We start from the raw sequence: 18,817 nt of genomic DNA, 5'->3' as shown, positions 1-18,817 counted from the left end.
GAAAGGTCCTTCTTGGGTGGTAATAACATAGCTGGCCTTGCTTTCAATTGCTGTTTTTCACTTCTATCATGTTCTTCCTTCCTAACATTTCCCATATCCACTTTGCTACACTTTACCCTGGAAATTCTCTCCTTAAACATAATCCACCAGTTGAGGGCTTTTGCAATGCAAACATTTTCCTTGCTTAAAAAATTACAGCATTTCCCTTGTCTGCAGATGATGCACCTAAATGGGTGGTCTTACAGCTATCTCAGTTTTGATTGATCTGCGTTAGTCTGTGTACATGTGTATAAACCTGGTAAGGCCATTTTTAAGATAACGTTTGTAAAAAGTCGTATTTGTATAGTACTTCCAATTTGCCACAAATATCACATTCCACCATTTTGTGTCTATGACACAGAAATTCTAGGATAAGTAAAAATGAACACTGTATTTTATAAACATTATATAGAATCTAATCTTTTGTCTTTTCTCTCTATTCTCACCCCTCCTTCCCCTCATTGCAGGGATGATAGTCTACTTGGGAATGATGGCGGGGGCCTTCATCCTGGGAGGCCTGGCTGATAAGCTGGGAAGGAAGCGAGTCCTCAGCATGTCTCTGGCTGTCAATGCCTCCTTCGCCTCCCTCTCTTCCTTCGTGCAGGGATATGGAGCCTTCCTCTTCTGCCGACTCATCTCAGGCATCGGGTATGTTCTTAGGGAGCTGGAGCTGGACCCTGCCAGACCAATGGCTCATCCATTCTGGTACTCTAGCTCCGAGAGATAACTCTAGAAACTCTTGGACTGATTGAGTTTTTGTTTGACTTTCAGGATACTATATTGAAGTTGAACCTTAGAAAGAGTTAGGGTTAGGATTAGCCTCTGAAGTCAGCATGCAGTGTCAAAATAATGCAAGACTGCTTCCCACATGTAGAGAGGAACTACCTGGCTGGTCCCTCAAATTAACTGGGTCGTTTCACCACAGAGTCTAAGGTGGGATATAGGCAACTTGGTTTCTGCTATGACCATTTTTAGTGTATGACTTGATTCTTTCTCTCTGGACTTTTCCCTCTGCAGTATTGGGGGTGCTCTGCCAATTGTTTTTGCCTATTTTTCTGAATTCTTGTCTCGGGAGAAGCGAGGAGAACACCTCAGTTGGCTGGGCATCTTCTGGATGACTGGGGGCCTCTACGCATCTGCCATGGCCTGGAGCATCATTCCACACTATGGTGAGCCATGGCTCAAAACAGCCTAGGGGTCCCTGTTTCTATGGCTCCTGCACCCAAACAATAGTTCCTGTCCTCAGCCTTATTTCATGTACTCATGCACAGTTCCCATATGTGACCTTGATCTTTCTTAACAACTTCTAACATTGCAGACACATTGTTAATTTCAATTCACATGTCTTTTTTGAAAAATATATCCTGTCCTTCCTCTCTTCCTCCTTCCTTCCCTTCCTTCATTCTTCCCTGTCTCCTTCTCTCTCTCCTTTTTTTGTTTCCTTACTTTTACTTGAAATAATTTCAACTTTCATCTCCTCCAGTCCTCTTCCCCCTGAGCAAGTTAGGCTTTGGTAACCTCATTTTATAGATGACAGATATGTGACAAAAGCCAAGAGAAGTTGGTGACTCGCTCAAGACCATGTCCCTGGCATGTGGTGGAGTGGGGGCTGGAGTCCTGATGTCCCCTCAGGTGCGGTAGGCTTGTACTCTGTCTACCCTAGTGCCTGCTGTCACTCTTGTTTGACTGTGGAAGTGCAGCAGCCCTTATAGACAAGGTCATGGTTTCAGCCGGGACAATTTTATTTTCCTGGATAATTGTAAACACTGTATTCTCTGGACAGAGACCTGGCAACATCAACTTTTACTACTGGTTTCGTCAAGAGCAAAGTAGGGAGAAGGCAGCAATTTTGACTTTGATTCTGCTTTTGGAGTATACTGAGTAATACTCTCATCATCATTCAAAATCATTTTTGGTAAATCACTGATTATGAGCATAGGTTTAGCAGTGATTTAGAATCCTCAGACCCCGAGGGGGTAGCAGACAGTTGCCCCTGAAGCTGACCGACACTTCACCACCTATTTATTGCCTTGTTTTAAATATGACCCTCTCTGCTGTGCTTTCTGAGCTAATGGAGGCTCTTGGAGGTTCCATGTATACCTTTTTAAGAACAAGCTTTAGTTTAGACAGTACCTACTATATTAGTTAAGGTGTTACTGGGTACATTACCCTGACAAACTGATAAACCCTGAAATCTCAGTGTTTTAACATAGTGAAAGCTTCTCCCTTATGCGAGGTCCGGCTGGCATTTCTGATCTGCAGGTGGCTCCACTCCATCAATAATTCTGGAGTTTAGACTCCTTCCATTGTGCCATTCTGTCATCTTCAACACACAGTTTACAAGGTCTCTGGTTTGGGGAAAGAGACTGGGCAGTTGTAGATTGGCTAAAGGCCAGGAAGTGGAGCACACTCACCATCTCTGCTCACATTCCAGTGGCCCCTGATCTGTAACATGCCCACACCCTCCTGCAAGGGACACTGGGTAACAATCTAGCTGTGTGCCCACAAAGTAGAGGAAGTGGTTTTGGGAAGACCATGTTGTCTTTGCCATATCTAGCACTTGAAAATCCACTGGATTTTATGTCAGAAACAGGATAAATATGAACAGGAATAGTGAAATAAAGAATAGTAAAGTAAGGAATAGTAAAATAAACCACTATACACTAGGGGATGCAGGTCCAGTCAATTCTGTCACTCTAGTTCTCCATAATTTTAGATACAAAATTGTATTACTGCTACTATCAGGTTCTGCAATTTATCCCTCACTCAAATGCACACTTCAGTTGCCCATTGTACTATGCTGTTGATTATATGGTTTTGAGGCATTGCTTTTTTTTCTCACAATTCTTGATATAATATCATTTTCCCTGTTAGCTGATCCAAATGTTTGAATACTAAGGGATTATTGTCACTTTTTTTTTTTTTCTGAGACGGAGTGTCGCTCTATCACCCAGCCTGGAGTGCAGTGGCATGATCTCAGTTCACTGCAACCTCTGCCTCCCAGGTTCAAGCAATACTCATGTCTCAGTCACCCAAGTAGCTGGGATTACAGGTGTGAGCCACCACACCCAGCTAATTTTTGTATTTTTAGTAGAGTTGGGGTTTCACCATGTTGGCCAGGCTGGTCTCCAACGCCCGACCTCAAGTGATCCACCCGCCTCAGCCTCCCAAAGTGCTGGGATTACACATGTGACCCACAGTGCCTGGCCTATTTTCACATTTAAATGAAGTGATTGAAAACCCTTTTATGGAGGGAAGCAACTGAAATCTGAATAAAAGCTGAATCCAAGTAGTGGTGCTGTGTGATATGGGACAAGTCAATCCATCTTTTCAGCCTGGGTTCCCTCACCTGTAAAATGGAGGGGAGAAAGGACACAAAAAGAAGCAGCTCTAGATATACCTGCCAGCCCAAACCTTTGGCAATTCTTGGGGTGCACAGAGGAATGAATGTTGAGAAAAATTCCAAGATAATTCTAGTACTCAGGCTAACTTCCCTCCTGGAAGCATTAGCAATACGAGGCTATTTGCAGAGTACTTGTTTCATGGGGAAAGCCCACCCTCACACTCGACCAATGAGAAAGGGTCTTTGATTTCCCTCTGATTGGATCAGCTTTGGTCATGTGTCCACCTCAGCCAAGCACTATACACCAGGGAATGCAGGTCCAGAAGGGTTTAGATCCACTTCCTTCCCCATCCCTGGAGCTAGGGATAGGGTCAGTTCCACCGAAACCACAGGTGTGCAACACAGTGGTAAAGAAAAGGTAGGAGGATGTTGTGAGGGAAGCTAGCAACCCACAATAGTCACTACAAACTGCATCTTTTTTTCACTTCACAAACACACACACTTACGCAAACGCACACACTACTGTGTAAGTGTCTGATTTCTAGGAAAGCAATAAAAGAATTCAGGTTCGGGACATGTTGACTAACATAGATGGGATGTCCACGGCAGAGGGGCCCCATGGTAACTGTCTGACCACTGCAGGCTGACAGCAGTGCTTGTGGTTAAATACTTTACCCCAAATGAGATTATTATTCTGAGTGAAGTAACTCAGGAACGGAAAACCAAACATCGTAAGTTCTCACTCATACGTAGGAGCTAAGCTATGAGGATGCAAAGGCGTAAGAATGACACAATGGACTTTGGGGACTCGGGGAAAGGGTGGGAAGGGGGTGAGGTATAAAAGACTACAAATTGTGTGCAGCGTATACTGCTTGGGTGATGGGTGCACCAAAATCTCACAAATCACCACTAAAGAACTTACTCATGTAACCAAACACCACCTCTTCCCCAATAACCTGTGGAAATAAAAACTTTAAAAAATTATTTTACCCCAAATGGACAGGACATTTCCCTGTGTGTATGCCTGTATGATATCTGTTACTTTTATACTCCATTTTAAAATAGAAGCCTCCTGGATGATCAGGCTTAATTGAAACAGGCGTTCACTTGGGGGAAATCCATCCTAGAAATATGGTAGGCTAGAATCACAGTGTAACAAGAGTCATTATTTACCTTAAGCCTCGGATGTTTTGTCCACAGTGAACCAGACATTTGATGGTATTTTCCAATGTGCCTAATGCATTAATCCTCTAACAAATGCAAGTGTAACTTTAGAGAAGAGACTGATGTTTGTGTGTACAGCTTGTGTAATCTGTTTAATTGATTTTGCAAAACTGAAGTAAGGGAAAGTCTTGGCACTAGGAATTTGAGTGACTGGCTCATTGAGAAAGAAAATTACAAAGCTCAGAATGTTTTCCTGTGAACTCATGGGTAACAAAGCTCAGAAAAAAATGGATATATTATGGAAGATTAATTCCCATTGTAGTCAGCATTACCAGCTGTTTGTGAAATCCTGACAGAGAAAAGTAGGGCAAGCTAGAAGATCAGCAAACAGAACAATCCCTTCCTCCAAATTAATATTGTTCCAAATATTTGGAAGCAGTTTGCCATTTAATTTTATTTAATTTAGGGCCCCGAAGATGTGCCTAATGAATGTGATAAATGCAGATTACTGAAATCACCATAAAAGTCATAGAGGCGTGAGGGAATAATGGATTTTGTATAATTTGTGCATATTCTAATAAAGAAAAAGATCTTTTTGAAGCAGAATACTTTATAAACATAACTGCTTCTGCCCCTCTTCCTTGGTTATCCATCTGAGTTTGACTGCTGTGTGGTTTTGATCACCTTTACTTCTAATGATGCCAGAATAGTTTTTGCACATGAGCTGAGAATGTGTAAATATTGCTATGGTTTTATCTCCCTCTTTCTAGTGTTACTCCCAGGAGAAAGAAAAGGTTTTTAAATTAAAATTAAAATGAATGAACAAGCCTCAGTGAGATGATAAGAGACCAAGCTGTGCAAAAAGAGATTTGATTCTGATTGAGTGTATTGGATGAGGTGTGTGTTCAGTTGCTGTGGCCAAAGGTGTCCGAGGGACCATAGTCCCACATTTCCAAACTGGGATTCCCTCTACCTAGTCTTTTAATTGTACAAATAGAGTAGAAAATGTCTGCAGGAACAGCAGATAATTGGTTAGGAGTCTGCTGCGAGGAGAACAAGTTGAACCACAACGGAGTAATAAAATTCAAGGCAAGCTGTTTGCCACTGGAGTTGGCCATATGTTATATTTCTTTTTTTTTTTTTTTTTTGAAACGGAGTCTCGCTCTGTCGCCCAGGCTGGAGTGCAGTGGCCGGATCTCGGCTCACTGCAAGCTGCGCCTCCCGGGTTTACGCCATTCTCCTGCCTCAGCCTCCCGAGTAGCTGGGACTACAGGCGCCCGCCACCTCGCCCGGCTAGTTTTTTTGCAGTTTTTTTAGTAGAGACGGGGTTTCACTGTGTTAGCCAGGATGGTCTCGATCTCCTGACCTCGTGATCCGCCCGTCTCGGCCTCCCAAAGTGCTGGGATTACAGGCTTGAGCCACCGCGCCCGGCCATATGTTATATTTCTAAGTAAATGAAATAGAAGTTTTATATCAAAATAACTATTGCCCTCTAAACTTTATAAATTGATATATTTATTTACATAAGTCTTGTCTTTCACAAATACCATTTGAATTGTCTTCAAAAATACTTCATGGCATGAGAAAACCAATCTTATTTTATAATCCTGGCTCTATTTTTTTTTTAATTCTTCTGCTGATCTTTGCTGATATTTATCTATTTTATTCAACATCCTTGGCACTAAATGTCATGGAGCTATTTCTAAAAAAATTCAAATGTACTCTCAAAGCAGGTGAAGTATGATGGGTTGCTAGGTGCGTTCACACATGAGAAATCTATGGAGGTATTACCTGTATTCTACAGCTGCGAAAACCCACAAATGCGATTCCATGGGATCAGACCAGAACTCTGATCTCTGTGATTGCAAAAGTCTAGGCTCTTTCCACTTTATTACTTAAAAGAGGGAAGTTTGCTGCCCATGAGGATATTCAAAACAATGCTTCAATGTAATTTCTGAAGATGAGTTTTAGCAATGCTTTCAATAATGATTGAATAGGAGCTAGTTATCTCCCCATTTCAATGATGATAGGATGCCTTTGAATGTAGAAGTTTAGTCTCTCATTTAAAAAAATTGTGTAGACTATAACAACTTGCAGTGTTTTTCAAAATGGGATCCTGAACCCTTTGCACTGGAATCACCTGGAGCTGGCACTGCCCTTTGACGTTGGAAAGAGGGATCTCCAATAGAAGCCCTGGGCTGTATGAGGCACTGCTCTGGCCTTCCGCTGGCTGCACCCCTTCCCGCGAGGCAAAGGATCTCTGAGGCCATGACGCCCATCCCCATCTCCATCCAGATTATGCTGTGGGTGCTCAGGACCCAGGAATTCCCGTAGACTCAAGAAATCAAGGCAGGAGTGCCCATTCTCATGCAGACATGCATGGTGTGTCCACGCATGTCTGCATGAGATCCCTTACTTGGAAGGAGGGGTTGGGGGATTGAAAAGGGGTTGTGGCACGTGTGGGTATAAATTCTGGGCCTAGACTTCTAGCTTTTTGCTTGTCAAGGCAGGCAGATAGAATATATTTCATTTAACAATTTGCCATCTTAAAAATACAATGATTCTATAGAGATATGGCCTATTGCTTCTGTTTGTACTCTTATCCAAGGCTCTGTAAACGTCAGGCCAGGCCTGGACCTGGGGATTTGTCAGAATGCAGATTTTGACAAATTTGCAATGTGAGAAATATCATTTTGCAGATTTGTCAAGATGCAGCTCCTATCCCAGACTTACCACTCAGAAGCTTTGGAGGCACAGCTGAGGAGTCTGCATTTTAACCACCTCCCTAGGTGATTCTCTTGTGCCCTGAAGTTTATGAGCCAGGGCTTCAGAGTCACTCTTCTGTAGAGGAAAAGATCATGTCCCAGAAATCCTTTGACTGACTGCTCCTTTGCAGGCTGGGGCTTCAGCATGGGGACCAATTACCACTTCCACAGCTGGAGAGTGTTTGTCATCGTCTGTGCTCTGCCCTGCACTGTGTCCATGGTGGCCCTGAAGTTCATGCCAGAGAGCCCACGGTTTCTGCTAGAGGTGAGTCAGTGCTTTTCCACCAGGGAGAGAACGACAAAACAGCCACCAGAATCCAGCCTCACTTCTTTCTCTCAGCCCCTAGTCCCACATCCTCTGCTGCTTACGCATTGCAAACTCCCCCTGGTTGGCTGACCTCACTCATCATTAAATCTGGCACCCTGCCTGCTGTGATGGTGGCAGGTCATGGATTCACGGACTGTAAATGCTGGAAGGTTCAAGAGCTTGTGGAGCCCAGAGCAGGAGCTCCTACCCAAGACTGTGCAGTGGTGGAAGGCAGCTCCTGAGCTGTCTCATGGCACCCACTGTCCCCCGAGGTCCTGATTAGGAAGTTTTTTAGCCTGGGCTACATAGGGCAACCTCATCTCTTCAAAAATAAAAAAAATTAGCTGAGCGATTTGGTGCATGCATGCCTGTGGTCCCAGCTACTTGGAGGCTGAGGTGGGAGGACTGCTTGGGCCCCAGAGATCAAGCCTGCAGAGAGCCATGGTTGTGTCCCTGCACTCCACTCTGGGTAATAAAGAGAGACCCTGTCTCAATAAATAAATAAATGAATGAATAAATAAATAAGGAAGGAAGGAAGGAAGGAAGGAAGCTCTTTAGAGCTGCTGTTTTTCTGTGTTTGGCAGTGAGAGCTATGGTACAGCTTGTTGCTGCTCCCAAGCCCTTCAGGTCTCTTAGCTACACAGGGTCCCCAGCCACCAGACAGCTGCATCTGTGTCCTGAGAGATGAGTCCCATGAGCCTTCCAACAGTGGGGGAGCCTCCTGCTTGCAGAAGTCAGACAGTACCGGAGCAGGCAGAGGGGCAACAGGACCTTGAGGCTCTTCCATCCCCAATTTGCAGAGTCCACTTATCTGCCTCCTTCCTAAGCCATCTGCAGAGTGATCCTCCATGTTGAATGTCCCTGTTCACCCCTTTGATCAGGAGGCAGACAGGGAGGCAACAGGGAGTTTTGCACCCTTGGTCGGATATGAGTGTCCTAGGGCTGCTGTAGCAAAATGCCACAAACTGAGTGACTTAAAAAGACAGATTTGTCTCATAGTTTCAGAGGCTTGAAGTCCCAAATCAAAGCAGCAGCAAGGTCATGCTCCCTCAGAAAACTGTAGGGGAGACTCCTTCCTTGCCTATTCCAGATTCTGGTGGTTTGTGGGAATTTTGACCGTTCCGTGGCTCGCAGCTGCATCACTCCACTCGTGGCCTTCATCATCACATGGCGTCCTTCCTGCATGCCTCTGTGTCTCCATATGGGTGTCTTCCTATAAGGGCAGCTGTTCTGTTGAATCAGGGCTCCACCCACTCCAGAATGTCCTCATTTTAATTTAGCTAATTGCACTTGCCACAACCCTATTTCCAAATAAAGTCACTCTCTGTGGTACTGGGGATTAGGACTTCACCGTATCTTTTTTGGGGAGACACAGTTCAACCTGTAACACATCATTTCTTTGCCTTATCTCATCAGTGAGGAACCTAATAACTGCGATTAGTTACTCAGAGTGTGTAATGATAATACTACCTAGCATTTACACCTTGAAAGCACGACCTTACTATCCTTGTAAGATTGGCTGGGAATGGAAGCTTGTCCTGGTCTTTCACAGGTCCTAGATGGTAATGAGTCCACATGCAATTGCCTCAGACCTGGTACGAATGCTCGTATCAACATTCCCATTGAGTTCGTCGGATTTTCCGCCCCTAATGAACAGAAGGCATAGTCAGCAATGAATTTTTCCTGTGTCTTTCCTTGGTTTCACCAGATGGGAAAACATGACGAAGCCTGGATGATTCTCAAGCAGGTCCATGACACCAACATGAGAGCTAAGGGGACCCCAGAGAAAGTGTTCACGGTGAGTGTGGGGTTGCCTGCCAATAAGAAGGGGGTTCCCCTCTTCACTGCTTTGGTTTGCTAAAAAGTAATTTAAGCATATAACAGAAAATTTGTCAAAAGGAGAATACAGACTCTGATATCGCTGTTACTTTATAATAATTATTCTTCGCATTTTGATGGATATCCTTCGAGGTTTTTCCTTAGGTTGCTAGTTGTTAAAAATGGTGCCCGGCGCGGTGGCTCATGCCTGTAATCCCAGCACTTTGGAAGGCTGTATTAGTCCATTTTCATGCTGCTGATAAAGACATACCCGAGACTGGGAGGAAAAAGAGGTTTAATTGGACTTACAGTTCCACGTGGCTGGGGAGGCCTCAGAATCATGGCAGGTGGCGAAAGGCACTTCTTACATGGTGGTGGCAAGAGAAAATGAGGAATTTGCAAAAGCAGAAACCTCTGATAAACCTATCAGATCTCATGAGACTTATTCACTACCATGAGAACAGTATGGGGGAAACCGTCCCCATGATTAAAATTATCTCCCATCATGTCCCTCCCACAACATGTGGGAATTATGGGAGTACAATTCAAGATGAGATTTGTGTGGGAACGCAGAGTCAAACCACATCAGAGGCTAAGGCTGGTAGATCACTTGAAGTCAGGCGTTCAAGACCAGCCTGGCCAACATGGCAAAACCCCGTCTCTACTAAAAATACAAAAAAATTAGCTGGGCATGGTGGCATGTGCCTATAATCCCAGCTACTCAGGAGGCTGAGGCATGAGAATTGCTTAAACCCAGGATGTAGAGGTTGCAGTGAGCTGAGATGGTGCCTCTGCACTGCAGCCTAGACAACAGAGCATGACTGTGTCTGAAAAAAAAAAAATGGTAACAGAAATAAATAGATTTCTCTGGGGATCAGCATATGTATGTATATTTATGTGTACATATTATTTAACACTGTAGCACTCATTATCATTTTATATGTTGTCTCCTAGTATTCATAATCATCATTTTAATAAACAGTAATGTTACGAACATTAACACAGTTTTCCTAACATGTCTCTAATGTTAGAAGCTTATTTATCCAGTTGTACTACCTTGTTCCTGTAAATGTCAGTGCAATGAACCTTCTTGTGCACATAGTTCCTTCCCCTTCATGTTCTAGGAGTGTTTTATTTCCAGGAGTAGACTCCTAGAAACGAAAGTGCTGGCTCAGAGAGCTTGGATATTTTTATAGCTCTTGAGATATATTGCCACATCATAATACATTTCAACTGGGTTGTACCAATCTACAATGCCACAGGCAATAGGGGACCCATTTCCTTACACCCTTACCATCATTGGCTATTAGTCTGAATTTTGTTTCTTGCCAGTTTTAAAAGCAAACAAAACAAAACAAAAATAAACAAAACAGAATGGTAAATGGTAATTTCTATGAAGATGGCCTGATAGTTACAGAGATGCTGTCTTCCTGCCTGCCATGCTCTGACAAACCAGGAGGCTATAGGCATCTTTGTGCACCTGTTTCTATAACTTCCCCCACTTCAAATCCATTTTCTCAAGGAAACCTTCCTGGAGTAACTCCTACCTAATTTTGATTCACCGCTTTTGATTTTTTAGCTTCCGTAATTTCAGTTTCGAGTAAACCATTTACCCTTGTTAACCTGTTACTTAAAACCTCTGCTTTTCAGGCAGGGTCACACGGTGGCCAAGCATCTGCACCCAAAATATCAAATCCCAGTTTTGACACTTTCTAGCTGTGTGGCCTTAGACAAGGTACTCTCCGTGCCTCATTTTTCTCATGGAGAAAAGAGGGATAATCATATCTATAAATGTGGCTATTGTAAGGATTAAATAAAACACCAAAAACAACAACAACAACAAAAACCAGTGCCTGGCTTGGAGTAAGTGCTAGACAGATGTTAATCATTATTTAAATTATGACATTTTTTCATAAATTAACTCGTTATAAATTTTATGGAAAATTCATCAGTGGGTTATTTTCTCAATTCTACTGCTTCTAAAATATCTGAAATATGGGACCAATGTTTTTCCTTTTTTTAAAAAACCTTCTATTTTAGGTTCAGGAGTACATGTGAAGGTTTGTTATATAGGTGAACTTGTGTCACGGGGGTCTGTTGTACAGATTATTTTGTCATCCAGGTATTAAGCCCAGCACCCAATAGTTATCTTTTCTGCCCCTCTCCCTCCTCCCACCCTCCACCACCAAGTAGACCCCACTGTTGGTTGTCCCCTTCTTTGTGTTCATAAGTTCTTATCATTTAGCTCCCACTTATAAGTGAGAAGATGTACCGCAAACATTTATTAAGAAGCATAATGAACAGAAATGCTCCAAATGGAAGATGTTAAGGGTCACAGTGATTCTCCCGATCTTCCATCCCCGCCGTCTCTGTGATGACCTGTAGTGCTCCCGCTGTGCTGCAGGTGTGGAAGCCACACATTGGTGAGGCTTCTGGGTGTACTTGGCTCAGTCCTGCCACTCTGCCCCTCCTGCATCGTTCCACGGCCAGAGGAAGTCCAGGTTTCTCTCCGAGCTCCTGCTTATTTCTGGAAGATGTTTCCATGGTCTTCTGTCTGTGCCTCCAGTCTCTGACTCCACATTGGTTGGATTGGTTTTTGCACTACATCAACCTGGCCTGAAACACGGGCACACACAAGCACATACACAAAGACATGGAGACACACACAGACATAGGCACCCATACAGAGACACGTAGACACAGGAACACGCGGACACACAGAGACACACACAGACACACAAGAAGACAGACACAGAGACACACAGACACAGACACATTAAGACAGACACACAGACACAGACACACAGACACGGGAACACAAACACAGAAACAGACACAGACACATTAAGACACACAGACACAGACACAGGAACACATGGACATACAGGGACACACAAGAAGACAGACAGACACAGAGACACACAGATACAGACACATTAAGACAGACACACAGACACAGCACACAGACACAGGAACACAAACATAGAAACACACAGATACAGACACACATTAAGACACACAGACACAGACACGGGTACACACGGACACACGGGGACACACACACAAACACATTAAAACAGACATGCAGATGCAGAGACACACAGACACACATTAAGACAGACAAAGAGATACACAGACACAGGAACACAAACAAAGAAACACACACACACATTAAGACACACACACAGACACACAGACACACACACAGACACACATTAAGACGGACACACAGACACAGACATCACTCATACCAAGCATTCGGGGTTGAATGGGCTTCCTGAACATTTGTGAACAGAGGAAATACATCGCAGAATGCAGCCTTCTCCTTCCTTTCTCCCTGCCCCCCCTCCCTTTCAGTCTCTCCACCTCTTTTCCTCTGCCTTCTCTCTATTCTTCTCCCGTTGGAATAAAACAGTTTCTCCTTGCTTATGCGTAGTAGGTTACTAGTGTTTTAAATCTGAGAGTGTCTTTCTGGGATTTCCCCATGCCTCCAGCAGTTATTAACAGATTTATTTCAAACGCACAGACTGTCCCAGGAGGAGTCCACCCCACCCTGTTCTGCCTGTCTGCCTTTGCCTGCCCACGCACACTGTCAGCTCCTCCCCACTCGCATCTTGCCCTAGGGTGTCTTGTACAGAAGGTTCCACGCAGTGGTGCTCAGCCAGGCATTTCCTAACTGTTGCTTCTGGAAGGACCCCTTCTATACCAACCAAATGGGCTTGCCCCACTGGGAGCCCCTTTTTTGGAGGAGTGATACCACATTCTCTCCTGACAATGCGTTCTACTGTGTTAAAGAGAAACGTTGGCACATTAACATTTTAGAGAGTTTATTTACGGAGACAGTGATTCATCAGTCAGGTAGCTCACACTGGAAGTGGGTCAGGGCTTTACCGAAGGAGCAGAGGGAGAGGCTTTTATAAGTCGAACATGGAGGCAGAGAAGAGAAAGTATTTGCTGGGTTAGAATTTGAGCCATTGCCTCATTTGGATTATTCCAGTGGGAAGTTCAAGATAATATAGCCAGTGCCCACTCAGCCAACTGGGATTGGCTGAGCTTGTTTCATTTTCTTTAAAATTCTGAGTTAGGTTTCTGCTTGATAATGTGGCAACCCAGGGCATTAGAGCCACCTCCGTTGAGTGGCCTCCCATTTAGTTATTTTAACAAATGTAGCCGCCGAATGCTGAAGAATGAGATCTTAGCTGGGAAATCAATAAAAATGCCAATTTACAGACACAAAAGCCTTTTACAACAGGATCAGAGTTCCTCATTTTTGGGGTGGGAGTGCACCTGGAGGAAGGAAGTTCAGGCAGAAATCAATGTGTGGAGAGTTATGAAATTTTGGAGTTGGTCTTATCCCAGCATGCATGCCAGTTACTAGGTTCTGAGGCATAACTTCTGCTTTTAGTTTTAACCCAACAAGAAGAGGGACTTAAAAAAGGTTATGGGCTCAGTATTTTATACTGACCTGATGATTATATTAATGCTGTAGAAGTAAATGACTAGATGGGCCAGAAAAAGAAATGAAAAAAGAGAGATAACCAGAAAGTGGTAACTGACCTCAGAGAGCTGGCCTGTGGTTGGCGATCAGGGGCGGGTCCTCAGCCCAGCTTGATGGCCTTGCCTGTTTTACTCCTGTGTGTGCCCCATCAGCAGACATGCTCATAGATGTATTCAGTGGCCTGGAGGGAGAGCTTATGGCAGTCAGACTCTTAGTTGGTGCCCATGCTGTGAGCTCTAGATTTTATCAGCCCTGTTGGCTGCCTCACAAACTCACAGTGAAACCTTTGGAAGGAGAAGGAGTTGAAGCATTCAGTTGAGAACCCACGATCTGCAGATCTGGGGTAACACAGGCCATATTCTAATTTAGACTGAATCATAGACAATTGTTCTAATGAATCGTAAATTAGAGTGAGTAACTGTGCTTGAAGTTGTCAACACACCTACTCCCTAATCCCAAAGGAAGACAGTGATATTTTCCCCAAGGAGCAAAGAAAGGAAAAATCGACATTTGAGAGGATAACTTAAGGCTTTGGGGTGTGGTTTTTGAGGTGCTTCCTGAGTTGGTGTTAACTTCCCCTCTAGCCTCCTTTGGCTGTCGCTGGGGTTCATAACATCCATGAAGGTATTGAATAGCTTGAAACCCAGCTCCAGCCAAGAGTTCTGCTGCAGAGTCTGCTGTGTTAGTTTTGAAGCTCCCCTGTCTGACCTCAGGCGGAAGATCATTTACAAAGTCTGCATAGCTGGGAGTGGCAAGATGAGTCCAGGAGGTTCACAGTGTGGTCATGTCCTTGACATTTCTGGGAAGAGAGCCTATGCCTTTAGCAGATTCTCAAATGGGCGTCTAGCCCTCCCAAAAGCTTAAGAACCACTGTTTTGGCTGGGTGCAGTGGCTCATGTCTGTACTCCCAGCACTGTGGGAGGCCAAGGCGGGCAGATAACGAGGCCAGGAGATCGAGACCATCCTGGCCAACATGGTGAAATCCTGTCTGTAATAAAAAATACAAAAAAAGTACCTGGGTGTGGTGGTGCGTGCCTGTAGTCCCGGCTACTCGGGAAGCTGAGGCAGGAGAATTGTTTGAACCCAGGAGGTGGAGGTTGCAGTGAGCCAAGATGGTGCCACTGCACTCCAGCCTGGTGACAGAGTGAGACTCTGTCTCAAAAAACAAAACAAAACAAAGCACTGTTTTTTCGGTTTAAAAAAGAATAGCCAAGCTGTCTTAGACCTAGTGCTCTGGAAATGATGAGTCGGTTGTCCACTTTCCAGGGACTGCTTTCTCCCCACGGATTGTCCAGTCCCATCTGTATTTTTCTTCTGTTATCTCCTCATATCCTCAGTCCTTCGGCTGAAGAAAGAGATGGAGACACTCTATAACTTGTCTTTATCCCTAGATGAAAAGTTTATTGGAGGAGGTGATGGAAACTGTTTTTGAATTTTTTTCGAGTGCTACCTTTGAGAAATCCAAGACTCCTCTATTCCTAAATCCGCTTAAATAGTTACATTAAACTACACATTGAAAACTCTGACACAAAGTGGGGTACAGATTCTCTATATCCTATTTTTACTTTTCAGGTTTCCAACATCAAAACTCCCAAGCAAATGGATGAATTCATTGAGATCCAAAGTTCAACAGGAACCTGGTACCAGCGCTCGCTGGTCAGATTCAAGACCATTTTCAAGCAGGTGTGATTGGGAACTTACTTTGGGTGAGAAGGTGGCTCTATGGGAGTCTCTAACCTTAGTGGATGAAAAATGCAGATCCTGAACATCCCCACCAACCTGGGGCAGCGTGTTGGAGAGGAATCAACCCTGGAAGGGGGCGTTTGGGCTCCAGCGCACGTCTGCCTCTAGCTTGCTGTGTGCCCTGGAGCTGAAAACTCTCTAAATCTTAGTTTCTTTTCTTTGTTCTTCCTTCCCAAGGCAGGGATTTTGAATGTAGGTAAAATGTCTAGTCTGAGTAAACATCATCTCTCTAGCAAATTTTAAAATAATCCACAGGGAGGAAGAAGTGAGTGAAATAAACGGCCCCTTGAGGCTTGTTCTTGATTTCCAAGAAATATTTTTCTAAATGGGCAATGCCATTTCTCTGGAGCACTGGCTCCTCCAAGTAGGGATTCAGTCAGCTATTGAGCACTGAGGCAGCCAGCCAGCCAGAGTCTATTGGGACTGAATGGTCTTTGCAGTGTATGGTCAATAAATGTTTGCAATATCCCCCTTGCCCACAGGCAGGGCATAGAACTCAGTAGTCAAGGTTACTCTGTGCCTTGAAGTCCTAACTCAGTGTGCTTTCAATCATATTCACAGCATATTGTGTTCCCAGGGAAAATCCTATTGGACTGTTAGAGTATGAGGCCAGCCAGTAAGAAGAGAAGAAGCTTTCCTTGTTATTTGGAGAGATTTGCTGCCTTTAGGAGACAGTGGGGTGCCCATTTTCTTCATGGGTTCCTAGGCAACTTATTAGAAAATCTGAGTAATGAGTTCTTTGATTGTGGGAGAAACAAAGTCACACATTGCTTTCTTTAACAATCCTTCTCTGATATGGGTTGTAGGTCTGGGATAATGCCTTGTACTGTGTCATGGGGCCCTACAGAATGAATACACTGATTCTGGCCGTGGTTTGGTTTGCCATGGCATTAAGGTAAGTTCTGTCTTGCTTAAATTTCGTAATTCCATGGGTCTCAGTGGCCTCCTTTACACATTTGGGACTACAGGCATGCACCGCCACACCTGGATAATTTTTGTATTTTTAGTAGAGATGCGGTTTTGCCATGTTGGCCAGGATGGTCTTGAACTCCTGACCTCAAGTGAACTGCCTTCCTCACCATCCCAAAGTGCTGGGATTACAGGCATGAGCCACCGCATCGGCCAGTGGGGATGTCTTTAGTGTTTCCCTATTCACTAAGATTCTGTCTGAGACATGTATATTTTATGTGTTAAGGAGGTGTCCATCAATCCCTAATCTATTAGTGTTTTTATCAGGAAAAAATTTCTTTTAAATCAAATGCCTTTTCAGCATTTATGGAGGTGGTCGTATTTTTTCCTCTTGTGTCTATTAATATGAGGATTTATATCATCAGATTTCCTAATAATGAACCAAATTAATGTATTTTCAATGAATTTGATCTACATCAAGTCAAGAATGTAGACCCTGATCATGAAAGAATTAATCTTGTTGTTGCTCCAACCTTCTCCCTTCTCCACTCCAGTTACTATGGACTGATAGTTTGGTTTCCTGATATGATCCGCTATTTTCAAGATGAAGAATACAAGTCTAAAATGAAGGTATTTTTTGGTGAGCATGTGTATGGTGCCACAATCAACTTCACGATGGAAAATCAGATCCACCAACATGGGAAACTTGTGAATGATAAGTAAGTGAGTGAGCATAGGCTTCCCTCACATCAGGGTGACAGTTGTGGGGACTGTTTTTGGGAGGCAGCCAGAGGGAAGATAAGAATGATATATGGCCGGGAATGAGTGCCAAGGCTGGTGTCAGCATCACAACTTGTCATGGCTGCCAGAGACTCCATAGCTCCCCTGGTGGCTGTGTCTGTATTGTGCTGGCTCCTTGATACCCTGATCTCCTGGCGAGAGCTGTTTCATGCAAGGATGGAGACATTTGACTGAGGACTGTCAGTTGGACCATTTTTCCAAGAACTTGAACCTTTAATGGAAATTAGCAGAAAGTTAAGAGTGGCTAACTCATTAAGAGTGGCTGCCCAGAGAAAGGGCCTAGGGCTCTTAGTGCTAAGATTCCTGAACTAGTCCAAAGCCCGGGTGTTGAGCTTTTAATTTGACCCTAGAAGCTTTTCCATGCCAGAACTAATAGAGCCCTGTTGTAATTCTTTCACCTAATATTACTTTGGAGGGTTGATCAGTATGGTCCATGGTCAGCCAGGAGTGTTTTTTAGAGGAAAAAAAATCAGTGGAGGATTAGAAAATTCCTATTCACATCTTTGTGGGGCTACTTCCTCAATTCATGTTACTCCTCCTCCTCCTGGTCCTGGGACAAATGAGATGGGCAATCCACCCTGTTGTGCTTTAGGAATGCCTCTTTGAAACTTTCCTCTGCAACCTTCAAGACGAATCAGGGCAGGACTTTAACCATGCTTACCCAAGGCCACATTATTCACTAAACTGAGCATTTACCCCTCTGCTGTTCCCCTTCTTGAACTGTACTTAGCAAGCTCATCAGGTTGTGAATGGTAAGTAAGTGGGTGGCCATGGGCTCTGCAGTGGCACCTGAAATACCATGGCACAGATATAGTTCAATGTCAGTCACATTAACTGCCCCATATTTACCACTTCAATACAAAATTAATTAACGCCACGAATTCTCACCTCTGGTGAATGTTCTGTCTCCCCCGTCTGCACCCACATATGCATCTAGTGTCTCAGTACAGTCTCTACCTGTGGTGACTCCTGGCCACTTTAGGAAAGGAATGGCTGGGTGAAGCCCAGGAAGGATACCTCTTTAAGTTTATTCTGTATTGTTCTCACAGGCTAGACTGTAGCAAAGGCTCCCTGTTATTTAAGGTGAGAAAGTGTGCAATAAAAAGGAGAATGTTATTTCTACCAATATCAGACCTTTGGGAAGGAAGTTTTAGGACCGAGTATCATTGATGTGGGTTCAGATTTTCAGATTTTTTAAAATGCTGGAGCCCAGTCACAGACACCTCCATACTCATATATCCATACGTTCTCTGCAGAGACAGTTCAGAGTCATTATCCTCTGCCCAGAGTGACCACTTCAGGGATGGCGGCTCCAATGCTCGTGGTGGTGGAAGTCAGTTCCCCCAAGATGTTTCATTGTCTGAGCTCTTTAGTATGTCAGAAGGTCTTGTGTTGACATTGCCAAGGAAGAAATGTCACCCTTGCTTTAT

At 44.0% G+C, this 18,817-nt stretch overlaps 1 protein-coding gene across 2 annotated transcripts in view; it reads left to right on the top strand.

The window, feature by feature from the left end:
• SV2B (synaptic vesicle glycoprotein 2B) overlaps positions 1-18,817 on the top strand; it is a 185,131-nt gene that overhangs the window by 140,442 nt on the left and 25,872 nt on the right. For both annotated transcript variants that reach the window (XM_033188917.1, XM_033188918.1), the window contains exons 3-9: positions 507-687; positions 1,057-1,208; positions 7,443-7,576; positions 9,327-9,416; positions 15,507-15,617; positions 16,484-16,572; positions 17,141-17,305. In XM_033188917.1, the coding sequence (XP_033044808.1) occupies positions 507-687; positions 1,057-1,208; positions 7,443-7,576; positions 9,327-9,416; positions 15,507-15,617; positions 16,484-16,572; positions 17,141-17,305 (922 nt within the window). The remainder of the gene's footprint in view (positions 1-506; positions 688-1,056; positions 1,209-7,442; positions 7,577-9,326; positions 9,417-15,506; positions 15,618-16,483; positions 16,573-17,140; positions 17,306-18,817) is intronic.

This window comes from Trachypithecus francoisi, unplaced genomic scaffold (assembly GCF_009764315.1).
Source record: "Trachypithecus francoisi isolate TF-2019V2 unplaced genomic scaffold, Tfra_2.0 Lachesis_group3, whole genome shotgun sequence".
NCBI classification, from domain to species: Eukaryota; Metazoa; Chordata; class Mammalia; order Primates; family Cercopithecidae; genus Trachypithecus; species Trachypithecus francoisi.
This window is presented reverse-complemented; position numbering and strand designations above follow the sequence as displayed.